The 22,958-nt window shown below is 36.2% G+C and overlaps 2 protein-coding genes across 4 annotated transcripts in view; one reads left to right on the forward strand and one right to left on the reverse strand.

The window, feature by feature from the left end:
* GLDC (glycine decarboxylase) overlaps positions 1-4,147 on the forward strand; it is a 38,712-nt gene extending 34,565 nt beyond the window's left edge. The window contains exons 22-25 of the mRNA XM_059492180.1: positions 600-695; positions 1,623-1,795; positions 2,442-2,522; positions 3,513-4,147. Coding sequence (XP_059348163.1) covers positions 600-695; positions 1,623-1,795; positions 2,442-2,522; positions 3,513-3,656 — 494 coding nt within the window. The 3' untranslated portion in view covers positions 3,657-4,147. The remainder of the gene's footprint in view (positions 1-599; positions 696-1,622; positions 1,796-2,441; positions 2,523-3,512) is intronic.
* Positions 4,148-6,102: 1,955 nt separating this feature from the next.
* Positions 6,103-22,958, reverse strand: part of UHRF2 (ubiquitin like with PHD and ring finger domains 2) — an 82,137-nt gene continuing 65,281 nt past the window's right edge. For 2 of the 3 annotated variants that reach the window (XM_059492885.1, XM_059492887.1), the window contains 7 exons: positions 15,458-15,564; positions 13,293-13,455; positions 12,616-12,753; positions 11,700-11,823; positions 9,628-9,791; positions 8,773-8,871; positions 6,103-7,244 (listed from right to left, as the gene is read on the reverse strand). In XM_059492885.1, the coding sequence (XP_059348868.1) occupies positions 7,098-7,244; positions 8,773-8,871; positions 9,628-9,791; positions 11,700-11,823; positions 12,616-12,753; positions 13,293-13,455; positions 15,458-15,564 (942 nt within the window). In that variant the 3' untranslated portion in view covers positions 6,103-7,097. The remainder of the gene's footprint in view (positions 7,245-8,772; positions 8,872-9,627; positions 9,792-11,699; positions 11,824-12,615; positions 12,754-13,292; positions 13,456-15,457; positions 15,565-22,958) is intronic. The other variant, XM_059492886.1, reaches the window with a different exon arrangement.

Here is a 22,958-nt window from a genome sequence, read left to right on the forward strand (position 1 = left end):
TATATATCTTAAATTTAATGACATACACCTTGGTAAAACCTGCAAGTTGTACTTTAATAGAAGTAAATAAAAATTGCAAATTTTCAGGGATTTAACAGTGTAATGGAAGGTTCTCCAGAATCATGAATATAAACAGACAACTTATGTCTTTAGCCTCTCTATAACAGAAGATTTGAGTTTTGCTCTGGCATTAGATAAAACTGATTATCGTGATTAATTTAAAATAGCCTAAAACCCAAATGGTGTTAGGCCATTGACAAATCTAATAATTTTTTCAGAGAACTTGTAAATTGTAGGAGATACTTTGACCACTCATTCCTAGTTCTGATCTTGTAAATGAGGCCTCTTCTTCTAAAGTCCCACTTTGATGTGGGACTCAAAGAATCAGTCTTCAAAAACTGAGTTGTATATCTCTTACCTGATAATTTCTCAGATTTGAGGTTTTGCCCAAGTGGATATTTTTGAGTTTGTCTTTTTGCCATGATCTCCACAAAACCAATCAGAATAGACAGCCTGGTAAATTGCATTGTTCTCCTGTTAAGTAAGACAAGTGTTCTCACTAGTCTTACTTAATAGGAGATGTCATTTTTTATTTACAGGTTATGTAGCCCATGAATTCATTTTGGATACAAGACCTTTCAAAAAAACAGCAAACATTGAAGCCGTAGATCTTGCTAAAAGGCTTCAGGATTATGGTAAGTCAAATATCTATTAAAATAGCAGTATGAGTGAAAATTTTCCAAATATCTTCTAAAGGGAGACACAAACATTCGAGTTCTGTGCTTATGGATGGTGAATCTGTCACAATTATTTCAGGCTTCCTCATTTTCTTTATGGGGCTTGGAGAGATATTTGCATATACTAAATTGTAGTAGGTACTTCTGACTCTGCTGCTACTTCACACTTTTGTAAACTGTCCCATCAAATTACTGACTACATGACTCTCAACTGTTTGGAGCAAGTGGGTCGGAGCCAAAAGCTTAACAAGACTCCAACAAAGCAAAACAAAACAGAATAGGAAGGAAAAAAACCCCTTTTAAAGTAGGATAATGGGATTTGAACAGTTCCATCTTGATATAGTTTATGCAGTTTTGTACACATGCTCTAAAGGATGTGATTGTGGATGCTTTTTGGCTGCCAGACAAGAGGATCCATTGAACTACTTGATCCTGTAGAACTGTGCTTCTAATGAATATGCATGAAAGCTGTTAAAACCCTAACCAGTAATACCTCTTCAGTAAAATAACCCAAAGCCTAATTGTGATACTAAAAAACCCACCCTTCCTGCTCTTTGTAAGTGAGCCTTATATATTGTGCACCACTTTAAACAGACTTTTCAGCAAGTATAGAGGTGAGTTAGATAAGTATATTAAAGTTCCTTTTTAATAAAGTAAATCTGTGTGTAGCTGTATTGTAAAACAGAGGTGTTACCCTTCAGTGCTGAAAATTAAGATACTTGAAAAGTTTATCTTGCCTCTGAAGTACAGAGCCAACACTACCAATGAATTCAATCTCTATAGATTTTTGTAGAGAAAGGACTGAATTTGTGAATCTGCTGATAGCTAATGCATGTATTATCTCATACCCTGTTATCTGTGACTGATTTCTGCTATTGTCACCAGGTTTTCATGCTCCAACCATGTCCTGGCCAGTGGCAGGGACACTTATGATTGAACCTACAGAGTCTGAAGACAAAGCAGAGCTGGACAGATTTTGTGATGCCATGATCAGTATTCGGCAGGAAATTGCTGAAATAGAGGAAGGCAGGATGGACCCCCAAATTAACCCACTAAAGGTAAGATGGCATGTCGAGCAAGGTGACAGCATCAGTCTAACCCTTGAGTCTGCAGATGCCCATTCCTGGTCTTTCAGTACTCTTAAAAGTAATGGGGCACAACTTTTACAAAAGTAATGAGCACAAGACTTTCTTGAGAAACCTTTAACTTTTTCAAAATTTGAATTTTGACTTTTTCAAGTGAGAAGTCTTGCTGACAGAGGAAAGTTATTTCCACAAGCACTTAATTTATATTTTAAGGCTATCTCAAAGTAACAAAGGAGAGATGCTTATTTCACTGGCTGAAGATGGAAAATGGAATGACCTTAATAATAAAATAAAGATTGAATTATTTTAGCAATGCAGCACAGAACCAGTATCAGCTCAAGTTCTGTTCAACTCTTTTAATGCTATACTGACTTTTAAATTTAGTGAAAAGCCAAAAGCATAATCAATCCTTGGGTAGCATCTTTAGGCAAACTGAAAAAAAAATCCAAATACTGACTTGCCTCCTTTTTTAAATCTGCCTTGTTCCTCCCCAGATAAACAGTGTTCTCTAGACAGTAATTATTTATATGTGGTAATGGAAACTTGAAGAAGGCTTCACACTGATCTGTTCAACACAAATCAGTAATTTCCTGTTCTCAACATGTCTTGTTTCTTGTAGATGTCACCACATACTCTGAACTGTGTCACTTCTTCCAAGTGGGATCGTCCCTACTCCAGAGAAGTGGCAGCATTCCCACTGGTGAGTACATAATGGGAACTTTCTGGTGTGGTAATACATAAATATGCTTTGTGCTCTGTAGTTTCTTAGTTGGAGATGAAGTAACGTGGTAAGAATGAAAACTTCAGAGCCATTATATTGTTTCTCAGTTTTTAAGTGTGTGAGCTCTCTTTACCACAGTTTCATTAGTTTAGCTTTTAAAGACAAGGAAAGAAGTGCTCAAAAAAAAAAAAAGTCTCTACACATTGGTGCAGACCTAGATTTCTAAATCCTAGCACTTCAACACTGAGTATTCATTCCTATCGGAAACAACCTGTTTAGTTCTGACAAACTGCACCAAGGGCTCCCAAAACAGAGTCCCACACGCTGACATTCAAAGCTTTGCTCAAAAGAACTTGCATAAGATGTGACTAGGTTCCCCAAGGTCAGCATGGGGAAAGCGACACCAATGTGGACCTGCTACAATAAAGGTCAGATTGGAGCTGCAGTCTGATATCAAACTTCTTAATTGCTTTCACAGTCATAGCAGCTAAATGTACGTGTGACCAACCTTTCTGCTTGGAAACTTAATTGCAAGTATTTTAGTGATATGTGCTGTTTCAAAGAGTAAGAATTCAACTACACCACCATTCCACTCTCCTTTAAGTATGATACTCTAACTAGACTGCACAGCACAGCAGTGTCCTCTGCTTTTCCTTCATTCATATGTGAAAGTCAGTTGTTCAAAGGATAATAAAGTTTTCTTTCATCTTGTGAAAACTGCTTCTTTGCAAGCATATGTTAGAGGACACAACTGGACTTTTTTAAAATCTAAGCATTCTTTTAACCATCACTTCTGTTACACATGCTTGTTAACTTTCAGGCTCTGAAAACAGACTTGAAGGATGACTTCACCCAAAAAAATCCACTTTCACAGCACTTGTAATTCTTCAAGCTCATAGTGTCTGTTATAATTTTGTAGCTTTATCTGGTGGAAAGATTAAGATGGTTGGGTTCTTTTATCTCTCTTAGCCATTTGTGAAGCCTGAAAGCAAGTTTTGGCCCACAATTGCTCGCATTGATGACATATATGGAGATCAACATCTGGTTTGTACCTGCCCACCGATGGAAGCCTATGAATCTCCATTTTCTGAACAGAAGAGAGCATCTTCCTAAGATTGCTTCCAGCTGTCTGCATTTTTGACTCCATCAGAATGGCCCTTTCCTGATTTCCTGGGGATATTTATATTGTGTATATTTTGAATAGTGACCATGTTTGTTTATTGAGCACTGGTCAGTTAAAATGTAAATACAATCAGTATGTTAGGTGTAAACAAAATGTGATTGTTCCACAGCAGTTGATGTTGGAAGTTGCCTTGATTTATAATTTTGTCTGTTTCATGCTAAAGTTTTAACAATTAACACTCAGCTTGCAAGGTGGCATGGGAGATACAGTTAAAAAAGTAGAAAATATGCAGATGCATAAGGCAATACTAATAAATATCAACTGCAGGATTAATTGTTTACATTTTGTAAAAAAATGATGAAGTAGATTTTTTAATTTACTTCACATATTACCACTAACTAGCATTGCTAGTGTTAATATTTCATACTGATTTTTTTACCTATCAGTGTTAGTAGTCTAATAAAATTGGTCAGAATTTTAATTGTTGTCATGTTTTGGATTTAAACTTTTCAGCTGCATTTGTCCAAGAGACAGTATGAAATTATGAATCTTAAGCTCTGATTTCTGACAATTTCCGCAGCAGCAATAAACTTACACAAAGGAAAATACTGTCAGAGATTAATACTTAAATAAATCTCTGATATTTTTTTTTTATGAGAGCCAAAATTATCCATTTTACCAAGCAGTAACAAACTTAATCTTGCTCAGCATCACATAATTTTTTTCTTAGTAGCTCCATCTAATTCTCTCTTATTCTGGATAAGGTATAAAAGACCATGAAGGCATAAAAGACTGTGAATTAGTATTACTTGAATCTTGGGTAAAAAGTGTTCTCTTTCCACAGTTTCTCAAGTCACTCTCTGGCGCTTTTTTATACAGAGCCCTCAGTTTGCCCTACTTTATCTTACAGCTTGTGTAAAAACTGATTCACAGCTTAAGCTCCAAGAGATTAAGGAGACCAGAACCCTCCTTCAACAGAGAGTGCCACGTTAAATCACTCAGTAACCAAAGCTTACACCTTAAACAGGAGCCTTTTCCAGCATGTTCCAGATCAAATTTACATAAAACTAATCCTCTCACTAGTTACACGGTCAGATCTCTGTGCTATGAGCACATTTGAAAGGAACCTGCCCAGGTCTATGCAGAGCTGTCTGATGCACATGAGCACCCCTGAAAGGACCCAACTCATTCAGCCACTCAAAGCACAATTTTGGTGAATTAGAAAACAGGCACTCAGCAACACTGGGACCACAGAAAACGACCATACAGTTCTGCACCTTACAACCACCCACTACTCAACCACTTGTTGAAGATGAGAAGAACTACATGCACACTCAGCCTGGGAACTCTGAAGGGACACAAATGAGTGACACAAATTATAGCAATATTTTATGTACTGTAAATTTTGTGTCTTTTACAGTGAAAGTTTTGGGACTGCAACTTTTTCATTACCTACCTTATGAGTTCATGGGGGGCTTTACACAAAGAGACTACAGATAATAGGAGACAGGAATGGCTTTCACTGAAGGAAAGTCTGTGAAAAGCTGCACCTTCATGCTAAATCACCTTAATACATAGTGAAGAAAATCAGATTTTTTTTTTGCTCTAGAATTCATTAACTATTGGAAACGTTATCTTTCAGTAGCTATTGATATAGTACTAAGGATGCAAAATATCATGAAAAGCCACTGCAAATTTATAATATGAGGGAAAGACAGTCTTTCTTTATTGCCAGTCTACTTCCCCAGTCTTGACAAGCTGCTTTAATGTTTGCTAAAAGCAGTTTCACGTTTGATTATGTCACTGAAAAAATACATTAAAAATTGGTTTACAAATTTTTGTATAAAGCCGGTAACTTCCCACTGTTGATCTCACACTGACAAAATTTAGCTTGTGAATTAATTAGTAAAATCTATCCAGTGGAAAACAAAGCATTAAAATATTTTAACTCCTACTCAAGTTGGAGGCCACAAGTCTTATGAGCTACTGCTCATGAGATGCAATGGCTGTTATGAAGGTGAAATTACATCGTTCTCTCCATAAATTCTGAGCTACCTGTAGCACTGTGGGCCACAGGCTGTCAGTGCAACCTCAGTGCCTACAGAGGGAATCTGAGTCATGCACCTGAACGACCACTGTGCAGGAATCCCACAGCTCCCAGCTGTGGGACATGGACTGAGCACTGCTACAAGCTGTGAGTGAGTTCATGGGTATCAATGTCACCACTGGATCTTGGTTTGGAGTTCAGCCTTTTTTAAAATTTTTTTCATTGAGAAATCAGTCAAGGAAAATAAAGCCTCACACCTGTAAAATACGGCCACCTAAGGAAAGCATTTAGTAATCTGAAAAATAAATTCTGTAAAAATCTCATGACTTAATTAAGTAGAAAATAGTAAAAACAAAATTAGCAATTTTCTGAATCATAAAATATTTAATAAGGTATATTTTGGGGGAGGGATATATTGTATATAAAATTTCAGATCACAATATGAAGCGATTTGAACCTTCTCCAAGCTAGCACTGCCTTTAATGCTGTGTAGATGTATTGCCACTGATACAAGACCTACTAAAAGCATACAGTTTAACTAATACAGAAGTGGCTTTTTTATATGAACTATTTTTTACACAATTAGAGTGTCTTGAATACCCTCTTTAAGTGCAAAAAACACAGATCACTTTACACTAATGCAGCAACAATGCATTCATATTGTTCTCATTAGTCATTAGTAGTCAACTTGCATAAGATACAAGAAAAGCACAATGAAGCTCACAAAAATAGACTAAAAATCAGCCCGCTCTTGCAAAAAAATACAGCATAATAGAAGAAAAAGACAAAAAAGGGATTATGCACACCACAGAATTTACTGTTTAATCCAAATGGCTTAAGTGCTGAATCTATTTCTTTTTCCTGGTTTTTTGTGGGTTTTTCTTTTGGTTTGGTTTTTCTTGGGTTTCGTTATTGGGTTCTTTTTTTTTTGTAAATCAAACCACATGGACCAGGCACAACTAATATTCAGAAGGCAGTGTGTAGCTAAAAACATCACTAACTATTTTTTATCCCCAACATTGTTTCATTGTTTGACACAATTTACTTTCCTCTGTCCTGAGGTAGTCACAAAAAAACAAATCATAAATTAAGCATCAGCTAGGCCAGTAAGAGCTGAGGCTTTTCTTTTTCTTTTTTTCTTTTTTCCTTCTTTAAAAACTGTTAGTTAACTGGCCAAAACTACCCTCGATGTTAAAAGACAGCTGAGAATTAGAGTTCTCACAACACCAAGAAATGGCTATGAAGGGAAGAGGGTTAGGTGCTTCAAAAAGTGACAATATATTGAGTCCCATCAAGGTGGCTGGTCCACTGCTGAATTTCCCATGTTTATGCCCCTTTACTGTCTATAAAGTCACTGGGAGAAGTACAGAAGGGACTGAGCACATCATCGTCCTTTACTGTAACCCGGAAAGAACTGGTCCAGTAGTGCCTGCAGGATCTTGTTGGGAGCCATGGTGTAGCCCTTCCCCAAGTCATAGCGGCAGGCAGGGCAGGTGAACACTTCGGCTCTGAAAGAGCGCTGTAAACAACTCTAGGACACACAGAGATGGAGAAGTAAATTGCAACAACTTCCTTAAGACTGACAGCTTAACCAGCGAAAAGTAAGGAATCACTATAAGATCTGCTTATAAGATCTGCTTACAATCTGCTGTACTACCAGAAAAAACAAAGTCTTTGCTAAGCTCTCTGGTGCCTGACTCCACCCCTGACGAAAATGTCCTAGCCAAGAAACTCTTCTCCCTGCTTGGGAGGAACTAAATCACTAGTGAGGTTTCCCCTTCTTTTTTCACTAATGCCTTCCTGTAAGTCACAGCCAATCCTCAGCTTCCTTACAGCTTCACAGATTGCTATATTTTCCAGACCTTCATATCCAGAGGAAAATGACTATACCACATATACTGTTTATGTAGCAATCTCCATCTAACTCACCAGAATAGACCCAGTTTAGCCTTACAGATATATGTAGAATAATACAATCTGTAACACATTAGCATCTGTGCTGTCATCCTTACTACATTACTGCAGATTGATTAAAAAATTTTAGGGCAGGGCAGATCTCTGTCTAAACAGCAACAGCAGCTTACTATCAAACTTCCTTACAACTTTAACTGGATATTATACTATATTCACAAATATGTACTGCTATCTTCAAACACTGTGCTTTCTGAGTTTGTTGCCATTCAGCTTTCTCTTCTTTCTTTTTTTCATGGTTTTTCAGTTTCTACAATTCTAAATTTTAACTCCACATTTCTTATATTTTTCAAAGAGACATAATTGTTACATGTATGCAGGCCACACACAACACCCTGATATTTACTGGAGTGGTATCTTCTTAAACAGCAACCTTGCATTACCAAATACTGTACTAGGACGATAATAGTTTGAGTCCTTTTACGGCCTCAGGCAGAAATACTAGGTATGGCCGACACCATTCAAATATGCAAAATTCAGTGCATGATTCTGTACATACCAGTGCTACAAAATTAACTCTAGTCCAGATTTGATTCCACGCTTCTTAGACTTATCTCCAACTGATCAAGATTTTAAGACACATAAGTAATGCACTGACATTCATGGTCTCCTAGCAAACATGAGCAATGCCAAGATTAACAGGATAACATAACTTTCTCTGAATAAGCCCAAATAAGTTTCTAGGGTATTTATCCTCCACCCTTTCACAACTTTTAATAAAGAATTATAAAATTATAAAATCTGGTTTTATTTCTTGTAAAATTATGTATAATTAAATTATTGTTATTGTGCCAAAATCTAACCAGTGGACCTAACCAAACTGTAGTGCACCTCCACTGACCAAAAAGGCGTGACCACAATGGTAAACCTCACTCATTATGTCTATCAGAAACTATATGGAATGTACTTCCACTCCTTATTACACAAAATTAATGTCTGCTACACAGCAAACACTGAATGGAAACTTGCGGTCTGTTTTTGCTCAGAATGTTATACAATTATTATTGTCTTTCTAAAATGCATATGGCTTTGGTGACTGGTGTCTAAGAGTCAAGAAAACAGCCCAGAGCAAGGCAGTTCATTCTTACTTTACAGACGTTGTGGAGGCACTCTGTTGTCACTGGCTGGTAAACCAACTCCTGGCAGCACACACACATAAAGGATTGTTCCAGTTTCTTCAGAAAATTCTAATATAGGGCACAGGGATAAAAGAGACAAATTCTATTACAGTTCTCACAAATGCCACTTACTACATAAAGATGATGTACTTCCAGAAGTTTTTAAGTCCGTCACACCTCTGAGCACAGCTTTCTAGAAGTTATCAGGAAGCAGGTCTTTAATGACTTTATTTCCCTGCTCTTCTACAAATTGCAGAACCATATAATCAGAGAATGGTTTGGGTTGGAAAGGACCTTAAACTACACCTATTTCAACCCCCATGCCATGGGCAGGGAATATTCCACTAGACCAGGTTGCTCATGGCCCCATCCAGCCTGGCCTTGAGCACTTTGAGGGATGGGGCATATGTTTCTGGGGAACCTGTCATAAAATTATTTTCTGTCTAAACAAAACCTAGCGACTAAAACTACCTTTCTTCATGTCTGATTTCTGACATTAGCACAACATAAAAATACATTTATTATATCAGAGAAAAACCATGCTGGCTTCAAGAATGAAAATAAATAAAAATGCACTTCTAACTTCAGGATGGTTTTTGAGCAAGAAAGGTCTCTATTGTTGAGGCATTAGCCCATCTCTCAAGAGCAAATTGCACAGGCTAGACATTTTCTTGAAATAGAAGTCTTACAAATAAAACTGATGCTAGACAGTCTATATTTAGCAAAAGTTCAACAAACAAAGGAGGTTTGAAGAGGGACTCACGATTTCTCCTAACAATATAAAGAAAATGCAAAGAATAAAAACTACGCATGCAACAAACATACTGGTCCTTCCTTAAGAGAAGCAAGTACTTCATCCCACAGCTTCTGGTTCATGCAGTCTTCTCTGATCAGCCATTGCTGCTCTTGGGTCAGCTGGAAAGCTTCTCCTTTCCCTCCATCTCCCATCCTCATGGCTTTGGGTGTATTTGTAGGCTCCTCTGTACCTGCTTAAGATGGTGACCATCAGACCCAGTAAAAGCAGTGTTAGTCTGAACTAATAGAAGGGAAAGACAAAACTATTTCTAGAAGGAAAAATGGCTTAATATGGATTACTTGCAAGAAATGCAGCAAGCAAATTCCTACTCCAACTCATACTATACATCATTGCTTTGGATTGCAGCAAAGAGTTGCACAGAAGAATTTTCATTTTTTTGCAGAGCTTGAGAGCAAAAAACACAGTAGGAGCAGTAAAAAGGATTAAGACCCCTACACTACCACTTAATTAAGCACTCACTAGAATATACTTATTTATTTCTTGTTGTGAGACAGGATTAGGAGGAAGGCAAATTAGGCTCAAAACTTGAAAAGGGTATGAAGAAAAGTTTATTAACAGTAACTAAAAAAAAGAATAAGAAGAATTAGAATAAAACCTTTAGAACACTTCTTCTTTCCCTACAACTTTTTTTTCTTACTCACAACTTACAGAAATAATTCAGTCAGTTATTCTAGAAGAGTCTTTTTTGTCTACTTTGGGAGAGGAGCTCTTCTTGTTAATTTACGGAGACTTCTTTATAAGAAAACTGTTCTCTTCTGGCTTTTAATTTTTACAAATAGCAGTTGCCTGGAAAATCCTGTAATCATGAAGTCCCTCACATTTTTACAGCTTTTCCCAAAACTGCATTTATGGGCAACGTTAATTTATGGGGTATTATTTTAAAGATGAGCTGTTTAAGAGCAAAGGTTTTCTTTATCTATGTTTGAAATTAGCTTAATTCCTGGGAACAGAGGTGTTCTTCTTCTCTCCCTGGGAGCATAGGGTCTTTATCGCTCTTCTCTTTCTTTCAGTTTAAACTTCTCATGGGACTACAGCTATTTCAACATCTGCTTACTTTAGCATGGAGGCTTTTGTTAGGTATGTACAATTTGAACAATTCATCTCCTCAAATTTTGTGATGGGTTATAGGGAAAAAAGAGTCTAATGTATCAATTATATCTTCCTCATAGCCTTATAAGTGGATTTTAGCCTAGAATTAAGGCACCTCTTTAAATCCCTCCCATCGGGAACTTGACTTCTTTTTACTGACTGTCGTGTTTCATGTTGTTCTCTCTTCAATCTTTCCTTTTCTTTCACTCCACAGAGAGAATTGATGTTTGTACGTTTTATTTGTGTAGTAAAACCGGTTAATATCTTGCCCAGGGCCTGCAGATGGTTATGTGATTCCTGCTGGGCGGTGCTGGAGTTGTTGCTAGTAGAGGCTTTCTTCGGCGGCCGTACTTGCTGGGGGAGCGGCTAGGATTTTAGCAGCCAGGCCCTCCGCCTGCCTGGTGGTTGTGGAGGAATCTGGGCCGGACCGGCCCGGCCCAGAACTGCTCTCGGGGCCCGCGCTGGCGGCTGGGGCAGGCTTCAGTAGCCGCAAGAAGCCAGCAGCCGCAGCCGCAGCCGTGGCCCGGCCCCGGGGCCTCCCCTCCCCGTGCCCGGAGGCTGACGGGGCCCGGGGGCTCCCCGGGAAGCGCTCCGCTGCTCCCCGGCAGGGGCCGCCCTGCCCGGCTCGGCCCGGCCCGGCCCCGCCGAGACAGGGCCGGACTGGTTGTGTTACTTGTTTGTCGGAAGGGAAAGAGACCCTCCTGGGCTTTTTCGTCTGGTTCTAACCTCTGTCTTCACAGCGGCGTGTACAGTTTTCTTAGTGGTTCAACACATTGTTAATTTTCAAAGCTAATTACTGATTGGTCTTTTTTTATCAGAGACGGAGGAAACTGCTAGCAGCTTCTCTCAGAAAGTCCCTTCCGTGAGTGCCTCCAATATAAAACCACTACAAACTACTTCACACTTCCACGAAGATTTCATGGCTTAGTTCATAGCAATTGTAACGTGAGAGACTTTGCTGACAAATGCTAAAGAAGTAAAAAAGAAATACCATCATCAATTGTCCTTTTCTGGTTTCCATTACTTTGGCTGCTTGGCTCCTGTTTCACAGTTTGCTTTTTAACCTTATCTTTCTTCTCCTTACTAGCCATAGCTTCCAAATAACCTTCTGGATACTAAAATTAAAAAGGACAGATTTAAAACAAGAATCACATATACAGGAATAACCAAATACCAAAAAGAATAACTTCTAACAGACTTTAGATCCCTATGACTACATAGTAAAATAATCACACAATAATTTTAAAATCCTATATGATAGAGAAAACATTTAAATTAGTATCTATCATTAAGAAAGCACAGTCAAGTCAAAGAACCTAATCCATACTCAGCTGTATTAAACAGTATATCTGTACCTGTGTGTTTAGAAACTATATAAATTGGGGAGATGATGGTATGCTGTAAAATGCAATGTATCATTGCATTGCCAAGAATATATATTAATTCTTTCCTTTTTTCCATTTTTCATGGATTCTGCAATGCCAAAATTTTCATGGACCAGCCTATATCTGTGCTTAAAATGCACTATTTATACAAACTATTCAGTTCACATGACAAAAATACTTCAAAATGCACTGGTTTTTTTGGTTTCTCAGACAGACTAGTCACCTGTAGAAAAATTTGTTCCAGCCTAAGAACCACAAAACTGGACACAAATTCTGATTTTCCAATCCATATAGACAAACCAATTTACTTCTAGGGTAGAAAGCTTCATTTGCAGTTCCATCTGCTGTGTCACTATTACAGGATTCTGTCAATTTCCTTATAATCTGTACTGGTTTTTAGTATCAAAAGCTGCCACAGTGAAGTACAAGATAAAAAAGGAGCTTTAATTTAACTGATTTCTTTCTCAGGCTTTTGTTTACTAGAACTAAGAATAAAAACAACTGTCAAGTCCCGATGCGAACCTGTACGCTTAGACCGAGCTTTTTTGACCGCTCCATTCCTTCTGAAGTCCAAGGTGCAGGCTCAACATCATCTCTCCTCAGAAGATAGCGCCAAACTAAAAATCCACATTTTCCAATTTCTGGCCAGTATTTCACCACCTAAAGAACAGTACAAAATTACTGATTATATTTTTATCACAAGTCAAACACATGCATATTGTCACACTTTAATTGTTCAAGAAGAAATGACAAGACTAATTTATACATTATTATTATTATATACAAAAGTTCTTTCCTCAGCTGTGAAATTTTTATATTTCTTAAAAATACAGTAGTCTTAATAGGCACACTCCTTTGTTTCAGAAACTAAGAAGTCTTTAAATAAACAAAAGGATAGGATACAGCTGGAAGGACTGAAGAAATAATGAAATTATCTGATTTCAGGGATGAATTTAACTCAATAAGCACACACAAGGCAACTTACATATTCAGTCTTAGGTATCCTATACAGTTTTGTTCTCTTATCACTGTTTTGAGTAATTTCATTTTGGTTTACTTTGCAGAACAAACTAAAGATAAAAAGCTCCAGAAAAAAGGAACTGTTTCTTTCAAGTAATAATGAAAACTTTGCAGACTAACACATATGAGGCTTTTAAAAACAGATTACAAGAAATTTTATGTTGAAGAGATCAGAATACCTTGTAAATGCCATCATATCTGTTGCCTTCCTCTGGGGCATATTTGCTGATCCGCCGTCCTTTTGAACTGCGTACCACCCTAACTGGCTTACCAGCTCTCCAATTCTTTGACTCTGCTCCATTTTTATCATCCAGTGGGGCATCACAGTTAAGGGCCAGTGCCCTAGAAAGACATTTAAATTCTTCATAAGCTAGATTGCTTCACCCAGCAGAGTTTTGAGAGTTAACATAATTAAGTCATATGTGTTTCCCTTGTCTAATTTTGCTTTATCAAGCAGCATAGACCTTTCAGTATGTTTTTTAGCAGAATTGATGAAAAAAAATGAGATCCACACTGAAATGAATGCTAAGGAAAAAAAAAATGGGAACATTAAATATGTTGTCTAGGTTCCAGATGAAAACTCATGTGAAATTGCTAGAAAACAAACCAATCCTTTCAGACTTAATATTCTTAACTTTTAAAAATTAATCCCTTCCTAAATAGAATTGATGAAATGAAAATTATAATAAAAGGCAAGCTTTCTGTGCTGCTATTCCTCATCAACAGATTTTAAGGCTCTTTAACTGTGTACACAAAAGTAATGAATATGATGAAAAACATATAGAGCAAAAGGTACATAATAACTGTTCAAAAAAGCTGTAAATACCACACCTCTCTCACATGATACATAAATACCTCAGAGAAGAACTAAGAATCATAGTAGCTAATTAGACCTTTAATTAGCTTTAATTAAAAGCTTTAATTTACCCATAGAGACCCTTTTCTAGAAACCTGGACCAAGAAATTATGACCAAGCTGCTGCAAGAAACAGTATTTCTATTACCACAGCCTGACTTTAAGGGATTGAAAACCCTTCAGAATCAGCCACAACATAAATAATGGATCTCAAAACAGAAGAAATAATATGGGTTATAAACAAACATGGTACAAGTATGGAACCCACATGGTACACAGTAAGAGACAGGCACACTATGCCAACATTAAAAATTTTTTCCATATAAAAACAAAACTTGTAAAACTATCTGGACAAGCAAAACCCATACAGATTCAACTATATATAATCATCATAATCTTCTGTATCAAAGTGCTTGAAAACTTGTATCAAGCTTAGAAAATGAGAGCAGCACATTGTTACTCCCTTCACAGCTAAGTAGTTTTGCCTGTCGAATTTTCATTTCATAAGAGGAGAGAGATGCTGACATTAAAGGGTCCAGCTTTAATTCTGTGTCCCAAAACAACTTCGTTCTATTCACTAAATATGCTTGTAAAGCTATTGCTTAAAAACCTACTTCCATCTTTCTTCCCTCCTTGATCTTGTTCATTTTCACATCACGTGTCCCCTCCTCCCCCCTTTCTCAAGGGAGCCAAGTCAGGCTTTTCCTCTTTCTCCTCTAGATAGCTTGAAAAAAATCCCTCTCCAGCCTGTCTGAGAGCAGCAGAACATACCTAAATGTGGACCTGGCAAACAAAAGTTCTCAGTGACTCTCAGCATCTCACAGGCATTCAGAGGTCAGTTGTGTAACAGATTATGCTCTTAGAAACAGAAAAGGATGGAGTACTCTTTGTTCAGGCCAGCTTTTGGAGGATGGAAAAACACTTCAGGCAGATGTCTAATTCTTCCTCTGGATACATGTTCTCTTTCAAGTACCTGTTTTGATAAAGCTGCACCCTAATTCCTTGCTTTTCATAGAAAAATATGATGAAAGAAAGAGCTAGCAAAATAGAAAATATTTCTTTTATCATGGGAAAAGGAACATGCTTTCTTTCTCCTTAAATTTGCTTTCTTTCTCCTTAAATTTATATCTGATTTACCCACAAGAGAAAAAACTTAAAAAAAGAAACATCCAGAATTAGAAAACTTCTGCTCAAGAGTTTTGACTAACTTCTTGTTTAATTAAAACAGAGTCCTCTCAGTGTGACTATAGAACAATTTCAACCAGAGGCATGACTGCAAGCTGCAAGCAATGTATTTCACTGAGGTGAGTGTTCCTTTAAAGCAACAAATCATAATGCTTGATAAAACACCTCTTAAAAGGCATTGCTGTTTATGAACACAGTGTCTACAGAAGAGAAAAAATACAGCAAAATGTTAGTTTTAAATTAAAGCCCTACAACCCAACTCTTTGTATTGGAATACCTTTAAATTTTTATTTTCAAAACTTACCTATTCATGTGTGTTAATGTCTGATCAAATGAATGTTCTCCGATTCTTTTATTGCCAGAAAGATCTCTACCTCCACTCCCAGTGTAAGTGAACTCATCTCCTCGATCCTGTGCAAGAAGATTATCCTTTGGTTTAATGGTCTAAAGTAAAGTAACTCAATTAAAAGAAAAAAAAAAGCAACTTCATTTGTTCTATTTACTCAGAGAAAAACTGTAATCAAGGGCATGAAAGACATGTTTTCAATTTCATTTACAGCAGCTGCACCAGCACAAAAGTCCTGGTCTAGATGTAACCTCTTCACCAAAAAATTCTGACTAAAAAATGCCTGCGTAAAAAAAATGCTACTTTGGCATTTTTGAGAAAAAAAAAAAAAATCTGAGGAACATATTCTGCTTGCTCTTGAGCTTTCATTGTGTTTACAAGAGTATCATGTTTGTAAAATACAGAATAATTACCTTGAACAGATGATGGCAGTAACTTCAGCTTGTGCAAGGAGCTCAGTGCTAGTAAGTACATAGAGTGCTGCCTTATGTACCAAGCAGGTGCTTTAATGAAATAGTAATCCCAGCTCTTCTGACTCAGTAAGAGTTTAAAATAATTTAGATTCATATTTTGTAAACTAAAATAATTCTGTACTATAGTTCCGATGTAGAATTTTCATGAAATTGAAGGAAGGTTGATAAAATCTTTTACCATCAGCTATGAAAACTGTCAAAATGTAAATACTCTCAAGAAAAGCCTGTGTTTCTATTTTCTGTACAAATTTGTCACAGAATTTCATATTACTCCTGAGAAATGAATGTATTTCCAGAAATACATAAATATACAGACTACATATATAGTTAATATGTTATTTCTTTGGAGATGTATATTTGGTATAAAGCATATAGCAATTTAATACAAAAAACAATGTTTAAATGAATTTTAATAGCAAAATTCTGAACATCTATGCAGTAATAAAATTCAGTCAATTTCTTACCACTATTAAAAGTCTGACATTATTTAGGATCCAGTGCAAGACTGTTACACATATTTCATGACTGACAACAGCAGAAAAAGAGAAGGTTAGAAAGAGAAACACTAGTTGATCAAGGCCATAGACAAACTATAGAAATTAGGTTCATTTTATTTTGTGTCGGGAAAACCTAGCAGAAATTCAGCTGCAGTTATCTGCATAATAAAACACAAGTGCTATTAAATTTAAAGTATACACAAAACCTAGCAAAGACATGTATAAATTCTGGCATATGCTTTCTTAAAACAGGCTACTTAGTCTACTGAATAAATCTTTAAAACCAACAGAAACAGAATGTAGTTCTATTAAGGACAGTATACGAGATAACTTTAAAAGACCAACCAGACCCATTTGCTAAGAAAGGATGTAAAATAAATTGTATAAAATAAAATATCACAGGATTGGAATTAATCACAGAGTATGTTTCATTTTTCTGTGATTGTCAAGGCAAACACAATGCACAAATCACACAAGGATGATCCTGATAATAATATAAAAAAGGATGGATTTGGTTCATGTATCACAATCATTCAAGCAAATTGCATTTTGACAATGAATAAGAAGCCTGTGACAAGTTCAGAAAAATGGGAAAACATATCTTGGAATGTCACGAATCCGGCATGGCCTGGGTTTTGTAACAACGAAAGAAACATGAACATCTTCAATCTTCATGATGTAGCAGGGTGGGAGGAATGTTAAGGCAGTTTTTGATATACAAGCAGAACTAAACTGAAACCAGAAGGTGATTTCTTTTCCCTCTACTTGAAACATAATTTTGAGATAAATACCGATATAACATATATAAAAAATGTGGAAAAAATATATGAAAGACAGAAACAGTTCATATGAAAGCAAGATGGGGAAAATTATTTATAAGACAGGACAGGTTCCTGACAAACTTTTGTTTATCAACTACTAGGTTGTTGATAAATCTTCATTAGAAGAAAGTATGGAATAGACTTATTTTTTTGGCGTAACAGAAAAACGTAAATCAAGGACAAATTGCTGGAGATTTTAGCCAAAAAAACTTCAAGAGACAATTCAGAAATGTGCAGTATTCCTACTTGCACATACCTCTATGGAAATTGGGTTAAATGTAAATGACCTAAACCCAACAAATTTCCAGCATCTTCAAAGAAAGGCTAAGTGGTTCTCTAGTGGTAGTCTAACCACAGGCAAACTGAAAACATTGTGCTTGAAGAGATACTATGGATAGAAGGTCTATGCACACGTGCTCACCTCCTGAACATATCCCACACTTCATGGGTTACATTTGCTTCTCCATAGGAAGGAAAATGGAGGAACAATTATGTAGCATAAATCTTACAGGTCAAGGTACAAGGATCTTTCAACATCTCCAATATAAGGAAGAGTCGCTGCTGCCTTATGTATTATTTTCTAGCCAAACTATACTCCTTTTTTTCATATCAGATATATTAGAAAAAAAAAAAAAAACAAAAAAGGATTTCAGGGAATAAAGACAGTTTCTAGAATTGAAGGAAAATGTCAGAGATCTTGCCATTGATCTGGGCTGGATGAAGAGAAATTGGAGGACATTTGAACCACTGATATAGCAGCAACTCACAAACAAGAGAGGAAGAAAAGCTCAGAAGAACTCGTAAGTGCTTGTAGAGAATGAAAATCAAAAATGGCAAAACTAAGTGATGCACAGACCAAGTGTCTAAAGCGTGGATTAAATGTGGATATGAATGTGCGTACAACAAGCAGGAGTGAAATAGGGACACTGGTACTCCAGAGACATACTTAGACACCCACAGTACCTACTTTCATTTGGCTTATGGTGTTTTACTTTTAAAGTGAAGTATTACAGGAATATTCACAGCTTATTATTTGGGACTATTAGAGAGTATTGACTCATCAAAACAATCTCTCAACAGCTTTGAGTTCTATCTATAGATAATACAGGATCTCCCAATCACCTACAACAACTTTTAACTGAGAGCCAGGAAGAGATTGATAAAGCTATTTTTGTCTGAAGAGGATCAAAAAGCAGAACTGAAGACAATGGGTCAACAGTTAAAGAAAACGTATGGTAAAAGGAGTTATTTATGTCTATATGTTCTCATTGAACAAAAAAAGTAGCTGTCAAAAAGCCCATCAAAACAGTCTTATCTTTTCCCTTCCCTTCTTCCTACATTCTTCCCATTTTCTTAAATACATAATTCTGCCACTTCTCTTCTGTTTTCCACAGCTTAATTCCACTTCCTTGCACCAAAACTGTCTTTCAACAGCTAGTAAGTATTTGTTACTCTGTCTTCTCTTAATACCTCCTGTATGTCCCTTTTTCTTATGTTGTGTCCATAAAGTTATTTCTTAACTGTCCTGTTTGTGAAGTTTGATGACATTATAGGGCAAGTGAACTTCAGCCACAGTAGCACTGACCCAGCATCTCATACTGAAGCACATAAGTGGAAGACAAGCCTGAAGCTCTAGTACTAAAGCCAGTCAGCCTCAGACAGCCAGTACAAGCAATCAGTCTGTTGCATTAAATCATACTCCACTGCTCAACATTGTTATATAATCAGCTGTAAGTCTAACAGAGAAATAATGTAGAATGAAGGAAGTAAGACTTTGAATTCCATTGAATCATTTGACTGCATTACTTCTGTGGATTACTTTTATGCACCAGCTGACAGGGACATTAGCTACTTAAAGTTACTAGAATATTAACTGTCTCAAGAGAGGTCTCAATTATTTTCTCTCTCCATTAACATCTCTGTTAAATCTGAGCTTTTATGCTCAGATTTCAAAGTTTGGTTCCAACAGATAATGCAAAAATTGTATTTATCAGTAATAGGCTATTACAAACACAATCAGATTTTCTAGATGAGTTCCAACCTTCAGTTTGAACAACAAAAAATGTTTATTGGCTTTCTTGGTAAAAGAAATTCCCAAATATCATCAATTCATCAATCCCTTATCAATTTGACCTCAGTAAAGTGCAATGAACAAAAGGTCAGTTTGATTATATGATATAGTAAAATAAAACTGCACTAAGCCTCTTTAAATGAGGTTTTAAAATCCAAGTCAATTATTAACTATCAAGCAATTACATTTGAGAGCATTTTCTTTCCCCAGTAGTAGAGATATCTGAAACTGAATCATGTCATCATTCATCTTCATTAAACTATAATGAATAATAACTACCATAAAGTGCCGACAGAATTGTCCTATCTGCCCATTGTGTGATTTATTTTTGATATTTTCATGGTTTAACACTGCAGTAAAAGGTGCCAATTGAAAAGGAAGGGCTAAAGTACAAATTTCATTTGTAAATCAATAAGAATCCCTTGCATTAAGTGCAGAGCCTGAATACATCATAATTGTTCTTGCTGAGTCTTCCCCACAATTGCCCCTGATAGCAAGAACCTGGCAGTTTCACAGCACATTCCACCACAAAGAAACAATTTCACCATTTTAGTGTTCACTAAATGTCTGAACAGAAAGAAAGACAGCTTCATAGCAGGAAACAGCAGAAGGTGGCTAACTGACGATGGAAGTAGGGCAACATTTTAAAATATCAAAGTCCGAGTTAACTACTGTATGTAAATTCCTTTCTGAGGTTTTTCTTACTCCTTTCTATGCAGTGCCCAAAAATGGTGGATTACCACGCTTTTAAACTGAACATTAATACGTAAACAATTCAGGCTTCCTAGTGTGGATTCATTATCTTTTGTTCCACTAAAACTCCGTTCTCACTTGGAACCAGGTTCGCCAAAGTCTTTTCAGGTCAAAGACACTTTCCTGTAGAGGGATTTTACTTAGGAGATATAAAAGCTTTTAGAGACAGCATTTTAAAATTACGGTTATCTTTGGCTATCAGCTGGAAATCCAAAATTCATTTGGTTTTTTGAGGGAAAAAAATCCTGCAATCTGTATGACTAATTTAATTAGCCTACTATAATTCTAGTTAAAGCAACACATTTAAAATCTAAAAGACATGCATTTCATATTAGACATTCATTTCATTAAGTAGATTATGAATGGTACATTCCAGGCATGGAATGTGAATGGTTTTGGTATAAAATATCAACAAACCTAAACAATGAGTATATTGCCTGGGGTCCCTTTTGAGTCATTACAGTCATTATCTTCTGTAGTCTCAGAATCTTTTACAAGAAGATGCAACTGCTCACATCAGGTATTATTCTCCAAGAGATCCCGAATCTCAGTTCAGAGATCTCCCATATGATCCTATGCAAAACAACACTTACAGAAGAAACAATCTTTGTTTAGATTAAAGTGGAGCACACCACACAATTAATTTACCATCTTTACAACACTACCTCAACCCAGCAGAAATATGAATCTTGGGACTTTTGACAATAAAAAGCAGTTTCAACTTGATACATAAAAACAATGGCACAAAATAAGAGGGGAAGTTTTCAAAACAAAAGTTAAACTTCTTCAGTTGCTTGATCTGATGAACAGACAAATCAGAATACATTGATCATGAACACTGTGATTGCACAATCAGTGCAAATTTCCAGTATCTAGTGGGTAAATGTTAATCTGTTCTTAGAGTATAAATTACTGAAAGACTTCTCAATTTCTTCAGGTAATGCTCCTATTATGATTACTATCAAAGGAATACTATCAAAGAGATTAGCAACATTAGCATATTCAAAATAATAGCTAACTATAAGTAAGCCATGTAACTTGTCACTAGAATTCAAAGTTACCCATTTTTAGGAGAGAGATTAATGTAAAATTATTTTATGTGCATGTAGTTAGAAATGAAGATAAAACGTCATGTACCAAACAATTTCACCCAAAGCTCATTTTATAAGCTATGACTATACCTGTTCTCAATCTTGAGGGTAGATCTGACAGAACTGATAAAACTTGTTATTAATGAGCACTCCAATACATGCAGAACATCTGAACTTCAGTAAAACTGGACAAAATTCTGGGTCTCTAGGATTATAAGTTTCTACAGGCATGGCATAAAAATGTCATGATCTGAAAGCTAGACAGTTAACTCAGTTTCCTGCAATGTACATTGTAATTACTTTACCCCAGTGTGGCTTTGCTGATTTAAAGCAATAGGAAGTGCATTAAGATGGCACACATTATCAGTGTGCCTAAATACTACATAAAGTTTATGAACAGTGTAATACACCTCCAAAATGAATTTATTTTTATAAAAGTTTACACACAAGCATCTTTGTTGCACCACTGAAATTCAATTAAGAGTCACCTCTCTTTTTTGGTACTCATACAATAAAATGAATGGATGTAAGCAGAGGTTTTTGTGTGTATATTTTATTTCAAATAAATAAATGTCAAATTTCACATCTCAAATTAATTAGATACTGTACTTAGGACACTTTTAATTACAGGACTCAATTTTTCTGTGCATGTTCTTACAGGAGTTTAATCTCAACCTTTTTCAAAAAAAATAGGGAAAATGGAAGTAATTGGAAGACAAACCTGGCACATGATGAAGAAAAACTAACCTCAGTAATGTAACTGGGAAAAAAAGACCCCTTGTATTATTAGTTTAGAAAAGAGAAAAAACTGCTTTTAGAGTATTATCTGCAACCTTTCTATTCTACTATGCCTTTTCAAAAGTATTTATATCTTTCAGACTATGACATTGCTTAGGTGTCTACAAAACCACATAGTCACAACATCACTTAGGTGAATTGAAAAGGCATGCAAAGGATCCAATTAAATTTATCTAATATTTTGAATTAAATAATTACCACCTCAGAAATAAGGGGACATCAGTATCACCTAAGGGGACATCAGTATCACCAAAAAGAATAAAAAGAGGAGTCTGCAGCATCCCAGCATAGCAGATACAACTCCTGTGAAACAGTATTCTTAGGGTCTGAGATCCTGGGCTGGGATAGACACTAAGGACACCATATCCAACTTCCAAGTACCTTCTTATGCCACTTGTTCGAATAGAGACACATATTCCTTCAGAAAGCAATACTCTGCAGCAGCAGCACCTTGTAGATGCTGTTGGCATAGAATATAGTACCTTCCTATGCTATTTCATTCATATGCTTTTTTTTTTTCAGTGTCGTTTTCCTTGTGGTTGACAGCTATGGGCATTTAAAAAAAAAAACAGGTTGCTTATTCAAAATTCCACCTGAAGGACTGGAACTGCAGGAAGGGATGTACCTTGTGTAAATATTATTTAATTGAAAAAACTGTAATGTTTTCATAAATAAATGTTGGACAGCGCCACAAGATGGAAATCAAAAGCATTTAGTCTTCTGTTTAGCTGCTTAACTTCTTTTGTTGCTCTACTTAAATGTTGACACCAAAGTAGAATTTTTTCCCAGCACCTTTAGGGATCAAGATTCTGAGAAAGAATCTGAGGAAGCTAAGAAGTTCTGAAAGTGCTTATTAGCAGGAGCCAAGAAACTTCAGAACTTCATAGTATCAACTAACACATATCTTTTATTCTTGCTTCATTAAATTAAATTTATCACGTAATTAGAAATACTG

This window comes from Ammospiza nelsoni, chromosome Z (genome assembly GCF_027579445.1).
Source record: "Ammospiza nelsoni isolate bAmmNel1 chromosome Z, bAmmNel1.pri, whole genome shotgun sequence".
In the NCBI taxonomy this organism is placed as follows: Eukaryota; Metazoa; Chordata; class Aves; order Passeriformes; family Passerellidae; genus Ammospiza; species Ammospiza nelsoni.